Source organism: Perna viridis, chromosome 1, assembly GCF_037379345.1.
Source record: "Perna viridis isolate PV_CMFRI_1.1 ecotype Kerala chromosome 1, ASM3737934v1, whole genome shotgun sequence".
Classification (NCBI taxonomy): Eukaryota; Metazoa; Mollusca; class Bivalvia; order Mytilida; family Mytilidae; genus Perna; species Perna viridis.
In genome coordinates, this window is record NC_142445.1 from 34,407,920 (window position 1) to 34,427,159 (window position 19,240).

At 33.2% G+C, this 19,240-nt stretch overlaps 1 protein-coding gene across 1 annotated transcript in view; it reads right to left on the reverse strand.

Annotated features, from left to right (window-relative positions):
• LOC148628480 (nuclear pore complex protein Nup155-like) overlaps nt 1-19,240 on the reverse strand; it is a 49,778-nt gene that overhangs the window by 22,319 nt on the left and 8,219 nt on the right. Inside the window, exons 3-14 of the mRNA XM_088588245.1 lie at nt 18,988-19,125; nt 18,545-18,641; nt 15,944-16,014; nt 14,364-14,456; nt 12,035-12,195; nt 11,068-11,173; nt 9,844-10,009; nt 9,140-9,237; nt 5,577-5,729; nt 4,187-4,287; nt 858-1,004; nt 207-317 (exon numbers count right to left, since the gene is read on the reverse strand). Of these exons, the coding sequence (XP_088444371.1) occupies nt 207-317; nt 858-1,004; nt 4,187-4,287; nt 5,577-5,729; nt 9,140-9,237; nt 9,844-10,009; nt 11,068-11,173; nt 12,035-12,195; nt 14,364-14,456; nt 15,944-16,014; nt 18,545-18,641; nt 18,988-19,125 (1,442 nt within the window). The remainder of the gene's footprint in view (nt 1-206; nt 318-857; nt 1,005-4,186; nt 4,288-5,576; nt 5,730-9,139; nt 9,238-9,843; nt 10,010-11,067; nt 11,174-12,034; nt 12,196-14,363; nt 14,457-15,943; nt 16,015-18,544; nt 18,642-18,987; nt 19,126-19,240) is intronic.

The window sequence follows — 19,240 nt, forward strand, 5'->3', positions numbered from 1 at the left end:
CAAAACAAATTAATTAGACTGAAAATTTATGAATGAATGGCAACCTTTTTATCAAGAATAACACAAAATTTAATAACAGTGAACTAGATTAAGTACAGGATATAAATACCCACGATAAAAGTACAAGAATCACCAGACTAGCCTGCTTCTGTGTGACCAGTCATTTAACAAATCTTTAAAGGGCAAATAGATGTTCAAACACATACTTTGTGAAGTCGAAAGAAACCTTTGACCTCTTCAGCGTCAGGTCCCTGACAGTCAAGTAGCAGTAGACGTAACTGATCAACTGGTCGTAACTTTGTCAGAATATAGCTACCCTGAAAACAGATAGCTACAAATGAAAATCTGTCTGTACAAATTAACTATTTTTAAGTAAATGAGCAACTCAGGCTCCATTAAAAACTTGGAGCATGGACCTCAAACTTATATCTACAAATGTGTACAGCACCTGATAACAAGACTAGATTATCACAGTGAACCTAGTGTCTATGATGCGTCTGACAAATCAACACAGCTAGAATTTTTCTTAATATTTTTCTCTGAGCATATCAAATTACAACAAAAATATAGATGTTATTTGGAAGACATTTACCTACAATTAGGTAAAAAAATCAGTAGAGCAAAAAAAAAAAAAATACATATCAGTTACTCATTAAGATGTATTAATATAAAATAGTTCATTCATCAGGTTTTAATAAAAACAAAGTCTGGATGTTATTTTCTTAAAATCAAATAAGTCTAAATACACAGTTAGTCTCATATTAAAAAAAATCCCAAGAATTCAGCCTGGCCATAAAACGAAATGAATAGAAATTATCAATATAAAAGTCAACATATTGAAACAATATATGAATAACCTTATCTGTAAGTAGGACAAACTTCCTGGGAACATCACTATGTTGAGTAACAATAGCTGGTGGATCACATTTCTCTGAAGTTGGAACATATAATTCAGATTTCTCCTCACTTAATGCCCATGTTTTACCGCCTATTGCTGTGGTTGTCTGGAATAAAAATATAAAGATATAGGCATAAGGGGTATCAAAGGGATGTTACAATGTTCTCACCTCAACTATCTTTAACAAAGTTCAACCATTATTTAAGGTTGTCATGATGATGAAAGGGAAAGCCAGTGTTCTAAAAAGTACAACCGCTAACTCCTAAATATTCTGGTGACAGGCTTGAATTATTTTAGAAGAAAAGATTCATGACAACAGAAGGTAATGGGCAATATAATAAAAGTAACCATCAAACTCAATTACATAATACTTGACCACTGTCCCATAACTCTAATATTCGTCTGAATATAGCTGAAATATTGCTGCTCGGACGTTAAACCCCAACAAACATAACTCTAATATGAAAAATAAGAGGCTCCCAGCAGCCTGAATCGCTCACCTGGTTAAATTTAAGGGCAATTATTCTAACAAAACGTTGTCCGACAATTTTGACTCCATGAAGACTTTGGTAGGACTTATCATGAGGATCATTTCATCAATCGAAAGTTTCATTCTATCTATTATAGTTTTCAAGATACTGACAGAAAACTGCAAAAAACATAATTTTTTGCCTTTCAAGGGCAATATCCCTTACATGGAGTCGTCTGACAACTTTGATTCCTGGAGACTTTTGTAGGCATTATAATAAGGATCATTACAGCAAATTAAAGTTTCATTCTATCTATCATAATTTTCAAGATATAGGCTAAAAACTAAAAAAAAAGTAATTTTTCACCACTCAAGAGCAATAATCCTTACATGGAGTCATCTGGCAACTTGATTCCTGGAGACTTTTGTAGGCATTATAATAAGGATATTTCAGCAATTGAAAGATATTGGCCAAACTTAACAGGTTTGGAGATATATGCAAAAAACTACTGTTAAACCCCTATGTTCTATTTTTAGTAAAGGCGGCAATGTTTTTTAACCGATCAAAAATCTGATTGGTCATTTCATTAAGGATACCCTAAAAAACATACATACCAAATTTCATTGAATTCTGTACAGTAGTTTCTGAGGAGAAGAAAACAAAAGGGCAATAACTCCAACATGGGTCCACAGATTTTCACTAAAATTTGACCATAGATAGATCTCATCATGCTGAATACTTTTAGTCATGTCAGAATTTGGCTAAACCTAACAAATTTGGAGATATATGCAAAAATCTGCAGTTTGACCCCTATGTTCTATTTTTAGTAACAGCTTCCATTTTTTTAACCGATCAAAAATCCAAACGGTCGTTTTGTGCAGGATACTCTAAGGAACAAATCATGATAAGTTTCATGCAAATCTATTCAGTAGTTTCAGAGGAGACGATGTTTGAACAAATTGTTAACAACGACAATGGACACCAAGTGATGGCAATAGCTCACATGGCCTATGGCCAGGTGAGCTAAAAACCACTCAAATACACAAACCAAAAAAAAAAAGTGAGTTTCTTTCGTTAAATACAAAAACTTTATAAAAATTCAGTTAAGTCTCTCCAAGTGTAGTTGAGTAATCATAAAACGTCTAGATGATCTGATGGCAGTATACCATAATAAGTCCATAAAGAGATGGTCACATTAAATATATATACTACATATGAAAGACCAATTGCCAGAATTGGTTGTATATTGGAATTGAGAAAAGGTCAGTAAACTTTACACTAGAGGCTCTAAAGAGCCTGAATCGCTCATCTGAATCAATAAGCAACATTCTGTTTTTGTAAAAGCAGCCATGATTTTTCTTGGATAAAAAATTACTAATGCTCATACCTAAGGAACAATAATATCAATTTTTATCAAATTCTGTCCAGTAGTTTCTGATGAGAAATTTTAAAAAATTAATATCAGTTAAATACAAAAAAAAAGGTTGTGGAAAAAGGGCAGTAACTCCAACATGACTTCATAGATTAACAGAATTGGACCACAGATAAATCTTATTAAGCGGAACATTTTTGCACCCATGTCAGAATTTGGCTAAACCTTACAGTTTAGACGACATATGCAAACAAATTCCGTCTAACCCCTACGTTCTACTTTTAGTAAGGGCAGCCATGTTTTTCTATGGATCATAAATTCCCACGATATAGTCCTGTGCAAAACACCCTACAGAACATTCATACAAAGTTTGGTTCTAATTGGTCAAGCAGTTTCAGAAGAGAAGAGAAAAAACGTCAAAAATGGTTAACTCCAATATAGCTCAACAGATTAACACAGAAATTTGACCACAGATAGATCTTATAATGCTGAACACTTTAAACAATGTCACAATTTTGCTTAACTGAATGGTTTTTGAAATTTTTGCGAAAAGCTACTGTATGACATCTGTTTTATTTTTAGTAACAGCGGCCATATTTTTTTACATCAATAATCTCCACTTAAGTTCTATGCAAAATATTCTATGAAACATTCGTACAAAGTTTGACCCTGATTGGTCTAGAAGTTTCAGAGGAGAAGCATTTTGAAAAATTGTTAACTATGACAATGACAACGGATACCAAGTGATGGCAATAACTCACAAGACCCTATGGGCAAGGTAAGCTAAAAAGACTTCGTCAATGCACTAAACAATTTACAAACCTTTCACTATCAACAAGGCCACAACTACAATTTTTATTCTTACACTTAAACATTTACTAGAAATACTGTGAGCAAGAGAATACCCCCCCTCCCCAGATTGAGTATGAAGTTAAATATGTGACCTGTAAGTTCAATTATCTCCCTTTGGAAGATAATCTTCATGCAAATCTACATACCAACCTTCCTATAAAAATCAGTTCAGGAGGAGCAGCACTTAAGAGTTTTCAACATGTAAAAACCTTACATTGGATCATCTCCCTTTGAAGTCCTCTGACAGTAATTTCATTCCTTCATGCACATCAATACATGATGCCAAACATTTCTATTAAATGTCAACAAAATCCCTTGAGCAGCTTTGGGAGATTTATGTTGACAAAATTTTAACATAAAAACCTTTATCTTGGATTATATCCCTTTTGAGTCATCTGACAGTAACTATATTCCTTCATGCACATTACATATGATGCTAAGCCATTTTATGTATAAAATACTTTCCTCAATTTAGGAGGAGTTGGGCTGACAAGAAATGTGGACAGATGGACAGACAGACTAACAGACTGACAGACAGGGTGATTCATATATATCCCCAAACTTTGTTTGCAGGGGTGTAATAATACAATATACCTGAGCTTCCATTAACTGACTCTGGAAAGGAAATGAGTCAGGACTCATGGTCCACAATAGGTCATTCTCCTCATTCTGTGAAGACACCATCAACAAAGTACCTAGAGAATACAAAAGTCAGATATCATACACTACATGTATATAACCATGATTATGTAAAAGGTGTTTTATTCATTGGTAATCTGATGCATGTGTAACCTCAGAGACTTTATATTACTAGCTTAAATAGCTGAGCTAAGCTCGCTCTGAAATGTATAGAAATTTGTCGAATTTCTACCATATTCTAAAAAATACATCATACTTGAGAAACTTTTGTTAAGGCAAGACACTTTAGCTTATGAATCTTTAACAAGCTTTGGCCAAAAGTAAAAAATGCCAAAAAGACAAAGCTTTTCAAAGACATCTATGTTATTTGAATGGCACTACTTGGACATTTTCAAACAAAGCTTCTGAATTAAGAGATTGTGATAATATTCTGCTTTCCAAGCCGAACCAGGAACTGCTTGATCTATAATTTTACAAATATCTGGAATGTCCATAGCCAGCTCCAACTGATTAAAATATCCTAATCAAACTCAGCAAAAATGATAAATGGCATGAAGTCTACTTCTTAAAGGGAAATAGGTACTTAATGCCTAACTCGCTCTTAAGACCAATGCCTTTTTCATATCATCATCCCAATCACTGCACTATAATACATGTATAATGCAGGTGTAATCAGTAAGAGGACCAAGTAGACTTTATTTTAATGAATAATTATGCCTTTTCAGTTTTACATTTAAATTTATTTTTTCATAACTTTATAAAACTTTAAGAGGTAAGCTAAGGACATTTTGTTTTTGTTAAAGATACAAGAAAATTAACATCCTTACTCCATATTTCTTGTTGCCTACTGAAATTTTACTACACATAATAATGTTTGCATCTAGGTTACCATGTTTACATGCTCAGGTTATCTTCCTGTCAGACTGAAATCAGGCTCTCCCTGCATCTAAGGTCATAGGTTAAATTTGTGTTGATTACCGTTATGAGGACTTTTACTTCTGTTACTTTCATAGTTACCAGATTTTTTTTTAATTCATGGCTTTCTTTTTCATACTACTTTTACAAATTCATTGAAAAGTTCATCTTCAGTAATGAAAAAAGAAGTCACATGATATATAGTGCTACCAATTAAAAACATAATTGAATTTGGGAGAAAAAAAAATTTCCAAGGTAGTGCAGATTATAAAGTAAAAGATGGCATATCAAAGTTAAGCTACATGATAGATTTGAAACCATTACTCCAAATGTTATTACATATACATCCTTATAATTATTGGGATAAATGAAAAAAAAGTGCTCTACAAACTAACTGTTATAAATTACATCATAAGCTTTTATCACAAACCTTTTCTATATTGTGCCATATGAATTCTCTCAGGTTTTTGTACCCTTGATACAGCTGAAAAACCAGGAGGCATCCTCACATGAATAAGTGTTAACATGGATGGCCTCCCCTTGTTGTTACCAAAAGGATTAGTGGTAAAGTACAGTCTAACGCCTGTAAAAAAAAATGCACACAATTAAGACACAATACTTCTACTCATATGCAGGATTAATCTGGAAACATGATCTGACAGATTAGTATACAATCCAGTTATTTAGACAATGGCTAAACCACTCAGGAGTAATTTAAACACAATGGCAGACTGGCAAAATCCTGTTGTGGGAAAAAATACTTATGTTGCGAGTAGCAGCAGCAGCAGCCAAACAGGTCATCATGGCATATGCTGCAATTAGCCTCAAAACGGTTATGACTTTTATGAACTACAAGCTCTGTTTGTCACAGGAACCCCCGTGTCATTTGTAGTAGTGATTTTTTTTCAGTAAATCAATATGTCTGTAAGACAGTAATGATGCCCCCGCTCGCTAGATTTGCCAAATAAAGAACATGTTTGTTTATGTATGAAGACATGGTTAGCAGATTCAGAAAGGTTGTGTACTGTTGGTTGCTGCAGTAAATATTAGGAATGTTTTTTTATTTTATAATTTTTTATTTTTTTTCCAAAATTTTCAACATACAATATACATACAATACATTACACAATTATACATCATAATCATCTTTTAACACAATATGTATATATAAATGTTCAAAAATTGGTGTTTTTCAATTTGTAGAAAAAGAATGAGCTACAGAAAGATAAAAAAGGAACTAGGGATAGCATATAGAAAAGATTTAGAAAAGAGAAAAAAAAATTAAATGAATAAGTTGTTGTCCTGTTCACAATATTGACACAATTATGTTAAAACATTTTGGAATTGTTGCCATTTCTTGTTAAATAGTTCAACTCTTTTGTTTTTTACAGATAACATTTTTTCTATTTTATACATGTATTTAAGTTTTAAAAAAAAAATATTAGGAATGTTAGGCTAAGCACTGCAAAAATACTTGCGATGAAGAAAAGAGGACTGATGGATGGACTGACGGGCACATAAAAAATGTTAATACCCCCAATAACAAATCCTGAACTTTGTTGCTTCAGGTATATTTCTGACAAAAATTAAAAAGTCAAACTATCACACAGTTTCGTAATATTCCAAAAAATTCAATATCCTATGACCTTGCAAACCAACATAATGTGCAGAAATCTTGCAAAAAATATTTAGATGTAGTTAAAAAACTACAGGAGGAGATAGCTGGACAAGCCATATAGCCCTATTTCTGATGAAAATGACTAAGTCTAACTATCACCAATATCCGTAATATTTCATGAAAATCTAAATCCTATGAACCTGCACACCTTCATCATGTATAGAAATATCCTGTAAAATATTTCAGATGTAGTTCAAAAACTGTACGAGGAGATAGCTGGACAAGCAATGATCCATATATTACTGAGTAAAATGACTAAATGTAACTATCACCAATTTCCTTAATATTTCACACAAATCAAAATCCTTTGGCCCTGCACACCTTCATCATGTGTAGAAATGTCCTGTAAAATACTTTAGATGTAGTTCAAAAACTGTACGAGGAGATAGCCGCACAAGCCATGATCATGTGTAATCCAGATGGATGGACAGGGGTAAATTAATATGCCCCCCCCCCACTGGTGTTTGTCACGGGGGCAAAATAAAAACCATTTTATTATTTGAAATTGTTGACAATGATAGTAAAGGTTCCTACTTTTTAACTTATTAAATCACTTCTTTCTATAAATAAACCTGCAAAAAATTCTGCATGCTTCAAACTCATTTACTGACATAAAATTCATGGTTTTTTTTCAAGATCTGTAAGGTTTTTCAGGATGTTATCTGTCAAGTTTTAAGTTCATCTAATTTTAAATGGACTTAAAGGGACAAACCCATGAATCACATTTTGCATGATTCTTAGCTGGAGTGCTACTTAAGCACAATTAAAACTTAATTACTAGTACATTTTGTATTAGTATTGACAGGATTATCAAGAGTTTCTGCTTAAAGACACAAGATGATCAATTTGCATGATACAAAAATTTTCTGACTGCACTGTGGCTTAGACCATTTACCTGTAATATAGGAAATCTAAAGGCTTTCACAGATTTTTTAAAATGCATCATTTTTTTATGTTTATATGCAGATGATGCTGCATCTTAGATGATCACAGACTTATGACTCTGACCTTCAACTTGACTGTTTTCAATGTTTAGTGTCTTTCAATTGTATGTTGTATATTCTTTTTTGACCGTGTTCAGTTCATACCAAATGTCTCAGATAAGAATTACCTTGAATTATGCTCACTTCTTGTTAAGGACTCAGGTAAAAAAAAAAACCAAATTTCAATTATTGAAGTGTAAGCTAACTCATCATAATACTTTTCAGTAACATCCTCCAAAAAATGTTTTTTTAATGGATTGGAATTATTGCCTGGGGGAAAAAAGACTTCAACCTAATATGCATTGAGAAAAGTTGACTTGGCAAAGCACATTTAAAAAATTGTCCATCCTGATTATTATTAAACATTGCTTTAATTGTGGGCAATTGATTCTGATTCATCTCACTGACCCATCTCTAAAAATATTACCAGGTTTTTCCTGTTGTCCTGGTAGTGTGAGGAGCCTGCTTTATGGACATTTTGTTATTATTAGGAAAGTGAAATTTTACTTTAGGCCTGATGTACTCAGGGTTCAGTCAATACACATGTCACCTGTACTTACCAGTCTAGGTCAGATGTACTCATGGTTCAATCAATACATGTCACCTGTACATACCAGTCTAGGTCAGATGTACTCATGGTTCAGTCAATACATGTCACCTGTACTTACCAGTCTAGGCCAGATGTACATATGGTTCAGTCAATACACGTCACCTACACTTACCAGTCTAGGTCAGATGTACTCGTGGTTTAGTCAATACAAGTAACGTGTACTTACCAGTCTAGGTCAGATGTACTCATGGTTCTGTCAATACACGTAACCTGTACTTCAGGGTTCTCAATAAGTGCAGGCTACCGGCGATTTCGCCATCTACTATGACATTGGCCCCGGCTATCTTGTTGCTCAAAAAAAAAAATGTTTGGTTATTAGTGGTGCTACCTACTTTAAAACTTATTGAGAACCCTGTACTTACAAGTCTAGGTCAGATGTACACATGGTTCAATTAACAAACGTCACTCTATTTACCATGTTTACTTCTTCAGGTCAGTCATCAAAAGGATGTCAGATGCAGGAATCAGTCGATTCAAGTGGTATCATACAAATCTATCTAGTTCACTTTCATCAGGTTGAAGTCAAATGTACTCAGGAATTAAGTAATATGAGTTTCACTGTACTATCCTGCCTGGATAACTGACATACAGTTCATATCAGATGTACTCAGGGTTCCGTCAATACAAGTGTCACAATAGATTTCTGCCTTTTTTATGGACTGCCCCTAGTTGGGAGTACGATTTACTCAGAGTTCACTTGATACAAGTGTTACTGCACTTACCAGTCTGGGTCACTGCCACTAGGTGGATGTTAGATGATTCTGATTGTGTTATAGCACTTATGTGTATTATTGACTTAAAATTTGATCTTTCAACTGTCCTGAAAAATAAAACAAAGATGATTAAATTAAAGTGCTGAACAAGGAAAGACAATGGAACTAAAAAGGAATGAAACACCAATGGAAAGTAAGTGGCATGAACTCTAGCAGTACAATATATGATGTACAATGTATTTAGATAATTTTTTATACCTATAATTGCTCACAAAATCAACATCAATAAAACTTCTGAGCAAGCTTCCATCATCTACAAGCCAAGATCACAGACATTTAAAAGTTGAGCAAAAATACACATTTTTAAATGGATAGATTTTGTCATTTCATACACTATGTTGGGGAGTATTGTTTCTGATTATACTTGTTCAGCTAAAAAAGACATTTGCAATATTTATGTGACTGGTATTTTTGTATTTAGAAATCACTTGATAAATGCCACTGCTGGTGGACCATAGGCCACCAAGGGTATTCACTGTAGTAGTTGTGTGCTGTAAAACTACAATGTATGTATACACAGACCTGATTTTACATGGCCAACAAGACTAGTGGAAACTGACAAAACCAGAAGTAAAAATACAGTATTAAAAAATGCATAACTGTAAAAGGAAAGCAAACAAAATCAGGACTGCATACATTAACTCAATACCTACCTTGCAATATGAGAAGAGTTATGAACTATGGTCTGTAAGGCCACTGAGGCGACTTTGCCAATCCCTTTTCCATCTTGGCCCAAATCAAAGACTTGTATTGTCCCCTTCTCTGTTCTAGCATACAAGATGTGCCGTGATTTGTCTATATTTAGTTGAATGAGTGGATCTACAATTAAACAAGAGGCTACCAGGAGCCTGAATCACTCACCTTGTTAAATTTTGTCTTTCAACGGCAATAAATTTAACAATAAGTCATCTAACAGTCTTGACTCAAGAAGACTTTGGTAGGACTTATCATAAGGATCATTTTAGCAATTGAAAGTTTCTTTTTATCTATTATAGTTTTCAAGATACTGGCTGAAAACTGTAAAAAAAAACACAAAAACCCAAAAACAAAAACCAAAAAAAAAACAACCAAAAAAAAAAAAAAACTTTCAAGACAATAGAAGGAATTTGGCTAAACCTAACAGTTTTGGAGATATATGCGAAAAACTACTGTCTAACCCAATGTTAATTTTTTTTTGTAATAGCGGCTATGTTTTTTGCCAGATCAAAAATTCCAACATCATTTCTATGCTGGATACCCCAAGGAACAATAATGCTAAGTTTGGTTCCACTTGGTCAAGTAGTATCAGAGGGGAAGATTTTTGAAAGAAATAACAAAAAAAATAGCAAAAAAACACAAAAAAATGACAATAACTCCCACATGGCAAAACAGATTATAATGAAAATTTGACCACAGATAGATCTCAGCATGCTGAACACTTCTACCCAGTCATAATTTGGCTAAACTTAATGGTTTTGGAGATAGATGCGAAAAACCACTGTCTGACCCCTATGCTCTATTTTTAGTAATGGCGGCCATGTTTTTGGATGGATCATAAATCTAAGCATATCTTTTTTTGCAAGATACCCTAAGTCACATCTGTACAAAGTTAGATATAATTCCCCTCAGTAGTTTCAGAAAAGAAGATTTTGAAAAATTATTAATAGATGATGACGACGACAATGTGAGCTAAAAAAGTAGTATAAACAAGTTTAACAATTTGTAATAAAACATGTTTGCAATATTTATTTGATGTATTTTTGTATTTACAAGTACAAGGCATTACTGTTATTAGTAAAAAGTTTAATACAGGCTTCATTCATGTATCTACAACTTATTCACAGGAAGGACATCCTACTTGATCTCATCTTATGCTTATGAATGAAAAATAAACCTACCATCTTCACTGAATGAGAAGTTGAGAAATGATGGAACAAGAAAGGATAAGGCACTAGTTGAGTGGTTGATTTTTCTACATTTTCTGCTAAACCATCCATCATCTGCCTGTAAATTCAATCAGGATATTTAAAATTGTTAATGCATACACATATCACTAATGGTTAAAGAACAGTTCTGCAGTTGGAAATACTACGACAGAGCTTTGAGAGAAAACAATGTCAAAATATTCATGCAAGTAATATGAAGTTGTTTCTTTTTATAAGTATGAAATCAAGCAAATCTAGGGAAAGTTTAATGTAATGTAATGGCGAATCAATATCAATTATCACAATCTACGATTAATAGTATAATTAATTGGAAAGAGTGAACAACCAAAATATAATCACAACTGCTGAAGTACACCGAGATGTCACGAGTGTGCGGAACTTGTACCGTGCATGAGTTAAATCTTAATGCGTTCTTGGCATGAGTGATCATATTTTGGTTACTCACGATAACCAATTGATTATGCAATTTATTATATAGATTTCCTCCATTATTCATTTTTATTTTCAACATAAATTTAAAGATTTTTGAACGGCGGATTGATATTTGTGTTGTGACGTTTTGGCGGGGGAAAGCGCAAGAGTGAAATTACCAAATTTATTTCACAGTGTGAATTATCGAAAAAAATTACAAGGGGAACATTCGGTAAGTCACTGCTATCTATAAATAATTACATTTATTCCCTTCTTTACTTTCTTCTCTATGCAAAACAACTTTCATGTTATCCATAACAGTACTTAAGCCCGTAAACATTTTGTAATTCCTGATTTTCTTTCATTTAAAAAAAAATTCTAAGCGCCAAATGGGAAAAAAATGAAAGATCATAAAATTGAGCTTTATTTTTTATGTTTTCAACTGACACCTAGCTTTTCAACAAACCCACCTACATTGCCTATTTAATATAAAGGCTTCATAATTTACCTGATATACAACTTCATACAAGCAGCCATCTTTTCCAGCCATAAATATCCTTCCATTATCAGTTCCCACAATGTTCATGATAAATGTATTATCAGTTGGGATGGTAAACAATGGTTCTGGTAATAGGTGCATTTCACCACTGCCAGAATCTGCTGAGGCCCCTATAGATAATAAAAATTTTAATAAGTGATTAAACGAAAGGCTCCCAGGAGCCTGAATTGCTCCCCTGGTTAAATATTTGCCTTTTAAAGGCAATAATTCTAACAAAGAGTTGTAAGATAATTTTGACTCCATTTGATTCATTGGACACATTTGTAAGCCTTATAATAAGAATCATTTCAGCACTTGAAAGCTATTGGCTAAATCTAACAGATTTGGAGATGTATGCAAAAATGTGCTGTCTGACCCTAATGTTCAATTTTTAGTAACAGCAGCCATGCTTTATAACAGATCAAAAATCCAAACAGTCATTTTGTTAAGGATGCCCTTTAAAACAAAAATACCAACATTCACTGAATTCTGTAGAGCAGCTTCTGAGAAGATTGTTTTAAGTAATAACATCATAAACAGAAAGAAACGTCCAAAAAGGGCAATAACTCCAACGTGGGTCAACAGATTTTCACCAAATTTTGACCACAGATAGATCTCATCATGCTGAACACTTTTACTTATGTCAGAATTCAGCTAAAACTAACAGTTTTGGAGATAAATGCCAAAAACTACTGTCTGACCCCTATGTTCTATTTTTAGTAATGGCGGCCATGTTTTTCAATGAATCAAAAATCCTCACATCACTTCTATGCATGATACCCCAAAAAACATTCGTACCAAGTTTGGTTCCAATTGGTCAGGTGGTGTCAAAGGATAAAGATTTTTGAAAGAAATAACATTCAAAATAGCAAAAAAAACGTCAAAAAAGGGCAATGACTCCAACATGGCTTAACATATCAAAATGAAAATTTGACCACAGACAGATCTCATCATGCTGAACACTTTTATCCCATCAGAATTTGGCTAAACCTAATGATTTAGGAGATATACTGGTATGTGAAAAACTACTGCCTGACCCCTATGTTCTATTTTAGTAACGGTGGCCATGTTTTTCGACACACCAAAAATCCTAAAAAAAACTAATTACTAATTTTTGTAACAAAGCTTATGAAAATGGTGGAACTAACCATTTTTGGAGTGTTAAAAACTTGCTTGAAGTGCTTGATAAATTGCATGCCCATGTGGGATCTTTCTAATCAGTTCAACGTTTTGAATATTATACCATATACACTATACTTCCACATAATCTCATTATAAAAGAATTCCCATCTTATAAAATGGTCCTTTGTTAAATAGGGATGTGAAAATATTTGTTTGAATTATTTTTGATCATATTTAGTAAAGAAAAACATAAAAATTATGTTAACTGGACTTCTTTTGATATGCTTACAGCTATGAAATTCATGTAGGACAACATTTTTGTATGCTTTGGTGATACTGTTTATCGTCAATAACTAGAATTCCCATGGGGACCAATTGTGCACCACTTATTGTGGACCTCTTTCTGTATTGTTAGAAATCACAATTTATGGCTATAATAAATAAAGACCCTTCCAAACAACATATGGTACATAAATTTAATAACACCTTCAGATATTTGGACAATATTTAGGCACTTAACAATGGCAATTTCAACATTTATACTAAAGATGTGTATCTGGCAAAACTTTCTTTGAATAAAGCATTGATATCAAAGAATTTCTCTTTCTTGATATAAATATTCATGTCAATAATGGTAAACGTAGTACTAAAATGTACCAATAAAGGGATGATTTTTCCTTCCCTATTGTTAATTATCCACTTTTAGATGGTGACACTCCCTGGTCACCATCATATGGTGTTTACACATCATAATTGATTTTCCTTGCTAGTATTTGTAACAATGTTTAAGATTTGATGAAAGAAATCTTTCTACAACCGAGAAATTAACACATCAAGGTTTTCAATATCAAAGGCTCATAAAAACATTCACAAAATGTTTCAACCAATACAAAGAAATTCTCAAATACAGATGTACTTATAAACGACTAATACCTGCATGTATTTCCCACCCTATAATACATGGTAATATTTTTCACAGAACATGAGACCATTAAATATGCTAATTCATAAGGGATATAGTAATGATATAGTTGTCAAATCGTTAGCATTTTCTTGTATTAACGGTGATTTGCATGTGAAACAAGAATAGCTTACAACTTCTTCCAACTTTACTTAAGTGTTTTTTGCCTCTTATTGATTGAATAGAATTTATTACATGTATATACCATATACCTACCATCGAATGGCCTAGTAAAACTGACGCCAAGTAAGACAATGTCTACAGGTGTTGCAAGACACAACAAATACTGTATGTGAGGCTGGAATATGCCTGAAATAAGCCATGAAATGGATTGGTATAAATTGTAACAAGAGGCTCCCAGGAGCCTGAATCGCTCACCTTGTTAAATTTTTGCCTTTCAAGAGCAATAATTCTATGGAGTCGTGTGACAACTTTGATCCCTGGAGACTTTTAAAAGCGTTATAATAAGAATCATTTCAGCAATTAAAAGTTTCATTCTATCTATCATAGTTTTCAAGATATAGGCCGAAAACTGTAAAAAAAAAAGTCATTTTTCACCTCTCAAGGACAATAACCCTTACATGGAGTCATCTGACAACTTTGATCCCTGGAGATCTTAAAATAAGGATATTTCAGCAATTGAGGCATATTGGCCAAACCTATTGATTTTGGAGATATATGCAAAAATCTGCTGTATAATCCCTATGTTCTATTTTCAGTAATGGTGGCCATGTTTTTTAAACAACTAAAAATCCAAATGTCATTTTGTTAAGGATAGCCTACAAAACAAAAATACCAACTTTCATTGAATTCTGTATAGTAGTTTTTGATAAGAAGATTTTTGAAAGTAATAACATTAAAAACAGCACAAAACATCCAAAAAGGGCAATAACTCCAACATGGGTCAACAGATTTTCTCATCATGCTGAATACTTTTACCCATGTCAGAATTTGGCTAAACCTAACGATTTTGGAGATATATGCAAAAATCTGCTGTCTAACTTCTATGTTCTATTTTTCGTAAAAGCGGCCATGTTTTTTAACCGATCAAAAATCCAAATGGTCATTTTGTTAAGGATACCCTACAAAACAAAATTAAGATTTTTGAAAGGAATAACACCAAAAACAGCAAAAAACGTCCAAAAAAGGCAATAACTCCAACATGGGTCAAAAGATTTTCACCAAAATTTGACCACTGATAGATCTCATCATACTGAATACTTTTACCCATGCACAATTTGACTAAACCTAACGGTTTTGGAGATATATGCAAAATCTGCTATCTGACCCTTATGTTCTACTTATAGTAACAGCAGCCATGTTTTTTAACCGGCCATGTTATTTTGTGCAGGATACTCTAAGAAACAGTCATTATCAGTATCATGCAAATCTATTCAGTAGTTTCAGAGGGGGAGATGTTTGAAGAAATTGTTAACGACGACGACGGATGCCAAGTGAGCTTAAAATAAGTGAAACAATATAACAGTATAATCATATATCCATGGTTACATACAGATATGACACTTATAAAATTCTGACTGATGCTGCTAACTATGGAAAAATAGCTAATGATGTTGTATTGTTTTCTTTTTTATACCAGTGCCCATCTTATTACATGTATACACAATTGACTAAGAAAGTTGTGTCTTCAATACATAATGCAAATTTGTGTGTCAGAAATAATATGAATCAACTTAGCAAAATTTTTGGAATAAAAACACACAAACAAATGTGAATGCATCAAATTCTTGGAACTTTATTCAAAATGTGGTGTAATATCTTTTCCATGTACCTACCTGATTTAGGTCTAACAAGGGCCACAGCAAGGATAGTTTCATTTAATCCATCAAAGTAAGCCAAATCAGATCTGAAGTATAAAATCAAAATGTTCAATAGCAGCAGAACAGCGACTCAAGTACATGTATTTAAAAACTTTATTTTCAGTGTCATCCAACAGTAATTATATTTCATCAATATTTACATATGATACCCAACCTTCATATAATGTTTTATCAAAATACATTTAGCGGTTTAGGAGGAGTTGTGCTTATGAGCTTTTACCTACTCCTACAATGTAAGAGATTGGAATTCCGTTCCTCTATACCCCAACCTCTTACTTCCATGTGCTATATAGCATACTGCTCGTTCTGACGTTCTTTGAAATCGACAAAATTATAGTAAAATATTAACCATTTAAAACATTTTATACAGTTTCTATACCATAACACGGGAGAAGGTGAATAAACTGAAGAAAAACAAATGACTTACCTGATTATGAGTCCAGCAATCCTAGAAATCCTTTGTAAAAGCACTTTAAATGAACTTTACATTTGGTTTTTAGCTTTTTGGATGTGTAATTATGGTTGTTAAAATTACCTATTTTAATAAAAGCACTTTAAATGAACTTTACATTTGGTTTTTAGCTTTTTGGATGTGTAATTATGGTTGTTAAAATTACCTATTTTAAAATTTGTGAAACAAACATATTAAATTATTCAACAGACCTCCAGCATTGCTGGAATATCTTCTACCATGTAAAACCCTCAATTTGGATTATTTCTATTTGAAGTCCTCAGACAAAATTATATTTCATTTGCACATTTACATATGATACCAAACCTTGCTATAAAATTACATCAAAATCCCTTGACCAATTTAGGAGAAATTGAGCTTACAAGGTTTTAACATGTAAAGCCCTCAAGTTGGCTTATCTCTCTTAGGAATCTTTTGATAGTAATTATATTTCTTCATGCACATCTACATATGATACTCAACCTTCCTATAAAATTTCATTGAAATCGCTTGGGTGGTTTAGGAGGAATTAGGCTATTTAGGTTTTAACATGTAATGACCATAATTTAGATTATCTCCCTTTGGAGTCCTCAGAAACTAATTATAATTCTTCATGCACATCTATATGAGAAACCCAACCTGCCTAAAAAAATACATCAAAATCTCTTGAGCAGTTTAGGAGGAGTTGCGTTTACAAGGTTTTAACATGTAAAACCTTAAAGTTGGATTATCAAGGTTCACAAGTGCCGGCGACCGGCAATTTCACCGTCCACTTTGACATTGGTGTCAGCTATTTTGGTGCACAAAAAATTAAATTGAAAATAATATATTCAATTATTTCACATTTCATACAAAAAAAATTGTGTCAGAAACCTTTGATTGTGGTGTTTTTTTGTAATGTAGATTAGTTTCCTTGATAACTTCATTTTTTTTGTCGTGATCTGCAGTATGAATAAACAAACTTCAATCGTGGTTAATTCTGTGCTTTTGTAATGGACGTGACCTGTTTTATTTCAAACGCAGTACTGATTCCGTATCACGGATTCCATAAGTGGGAAGTTTAAGAATCAATTAAACATTTCCTGTCATCATTGACCAAAGCATGTGACAGTGAAGTACAGAAAAATATCATCTTATTTTACTGAAAAGGTGATAGATGGCGCGCATAAACAAATATCAAAATCTTTCAATGACTTTACGTTACCTTTTAGGTGTAATCAGGCCGAATTATAAGGGCTATCCCAGAAATGACTGTATGGTGAAAAGGGGGGGGAGGGGGGAGTGGTGGCACTTTAGTTGTAAAAAATTTGCATGGTGGCCTGAGAAAAAGCTGAGGGAAAAATTAATTAAAAAGTTATGGTCAAAATAAAAAGAGTCTTTCCCACCCGCATACAATCAAATCTGGAATAGCTTAGTGATATAAACAACATGCTAAGCAAGCCATGTCATGCAAATCGTGAAAAAAGATCACATAAACAATCAAGTTTGAGCAAAATGAGCTGCAAAAAATGGTAATATTTGTATCAAGAATAAGTGATCAAAATCTGCTCAGAACAGCTCAGATGCCACCTCCTGCACTCTAGATTTTCAAAAATTTGTGGGGGAGGACACCCAGACCGCCCACCTACCAAGCAAGTACCCCCTCTTGGGCTCTCCCCCCTCGCATCTTTGCCGCACGGTTTCGGCCTGAGGGCCCTCAATGATGCCACCTACTTTTAATTTTCTTCCACCTACTTTAAAACTTATTGAGAACCCTGATTAGCTCCCTTTGGAATCCTTTGAGAGTAATTACATTTCTTCATGCACATCTACATATGACACCCAACCTTCCTATAAAAATTTCATTGAAATCCCTTGAGTGTTTTAGGAGGAATTGTCTTATGAGGTTTTAAGATGTAAAACCCTTATTTTGGAGTCCTTCATGCACATCTACACATGATATCCAACCTTCCCATAAAATTTCATCAAAATCTTATGAGAAGTTTAGGAGGAGTTCCACTTACAAGAAATGTGGACAGACAGATGGACAATCAGACAGTCAAGGTGAATCCTATAATGTATATACCCCCAAACTTTGTAGGGGTAAAACAATCTTCGTAACTTACCCATCCTCATATTTCCATACAAAAATATCACTATCTATGGTCAACCATGCTCTAGTAATATCTGGGAAAAGTCCCATCATACTGTTACATTGCATGCCTGCATATATAGTCAAGGATCACTGTTGGTAAAAAATAAATCCTACACATAAAGTAAAGCTATTCATATTGATGTTGTACATCAGAGGAGTGCTTCAAACATATTTAATTTTCTTTCATTTTTCTAGATTTTCAAAACAAATTTATGAGGTCGATAAACTGATATAGAAGATGTAAATAATTGTTGATGGAAAAGTCAAGTCAAACATTTCACTCAGCTCATTGATATTTTAATAGTTACAGTTAGTTTCTCACTCAATCTTAGTTGACTAGGTAAATGAGTTCTTAGATATATATATTAAGTAAAGGTTAAATATACATATAATATATCAATTTGCATAGGATACGCCCAAACTGTTCCACCAACTCTGGAGGTAGAGGGACTCTCTTTATATTACTGACTTCTGTTAGACAATCTATAGCTACACCAGCATCTGGTAAACTTGGGTAATCAAGTTCATTCAATCCACTGTTGCTTGGCTGATCTATTGTAAAAACAATCACAATGAATAAAATTTATGGCAGCTGTTCACCAATTTAAGATCAGAAAAAAGAAGGAATACCAGTAAGGCCTAAAAAATTGTGTGTTTCCTGTAACAT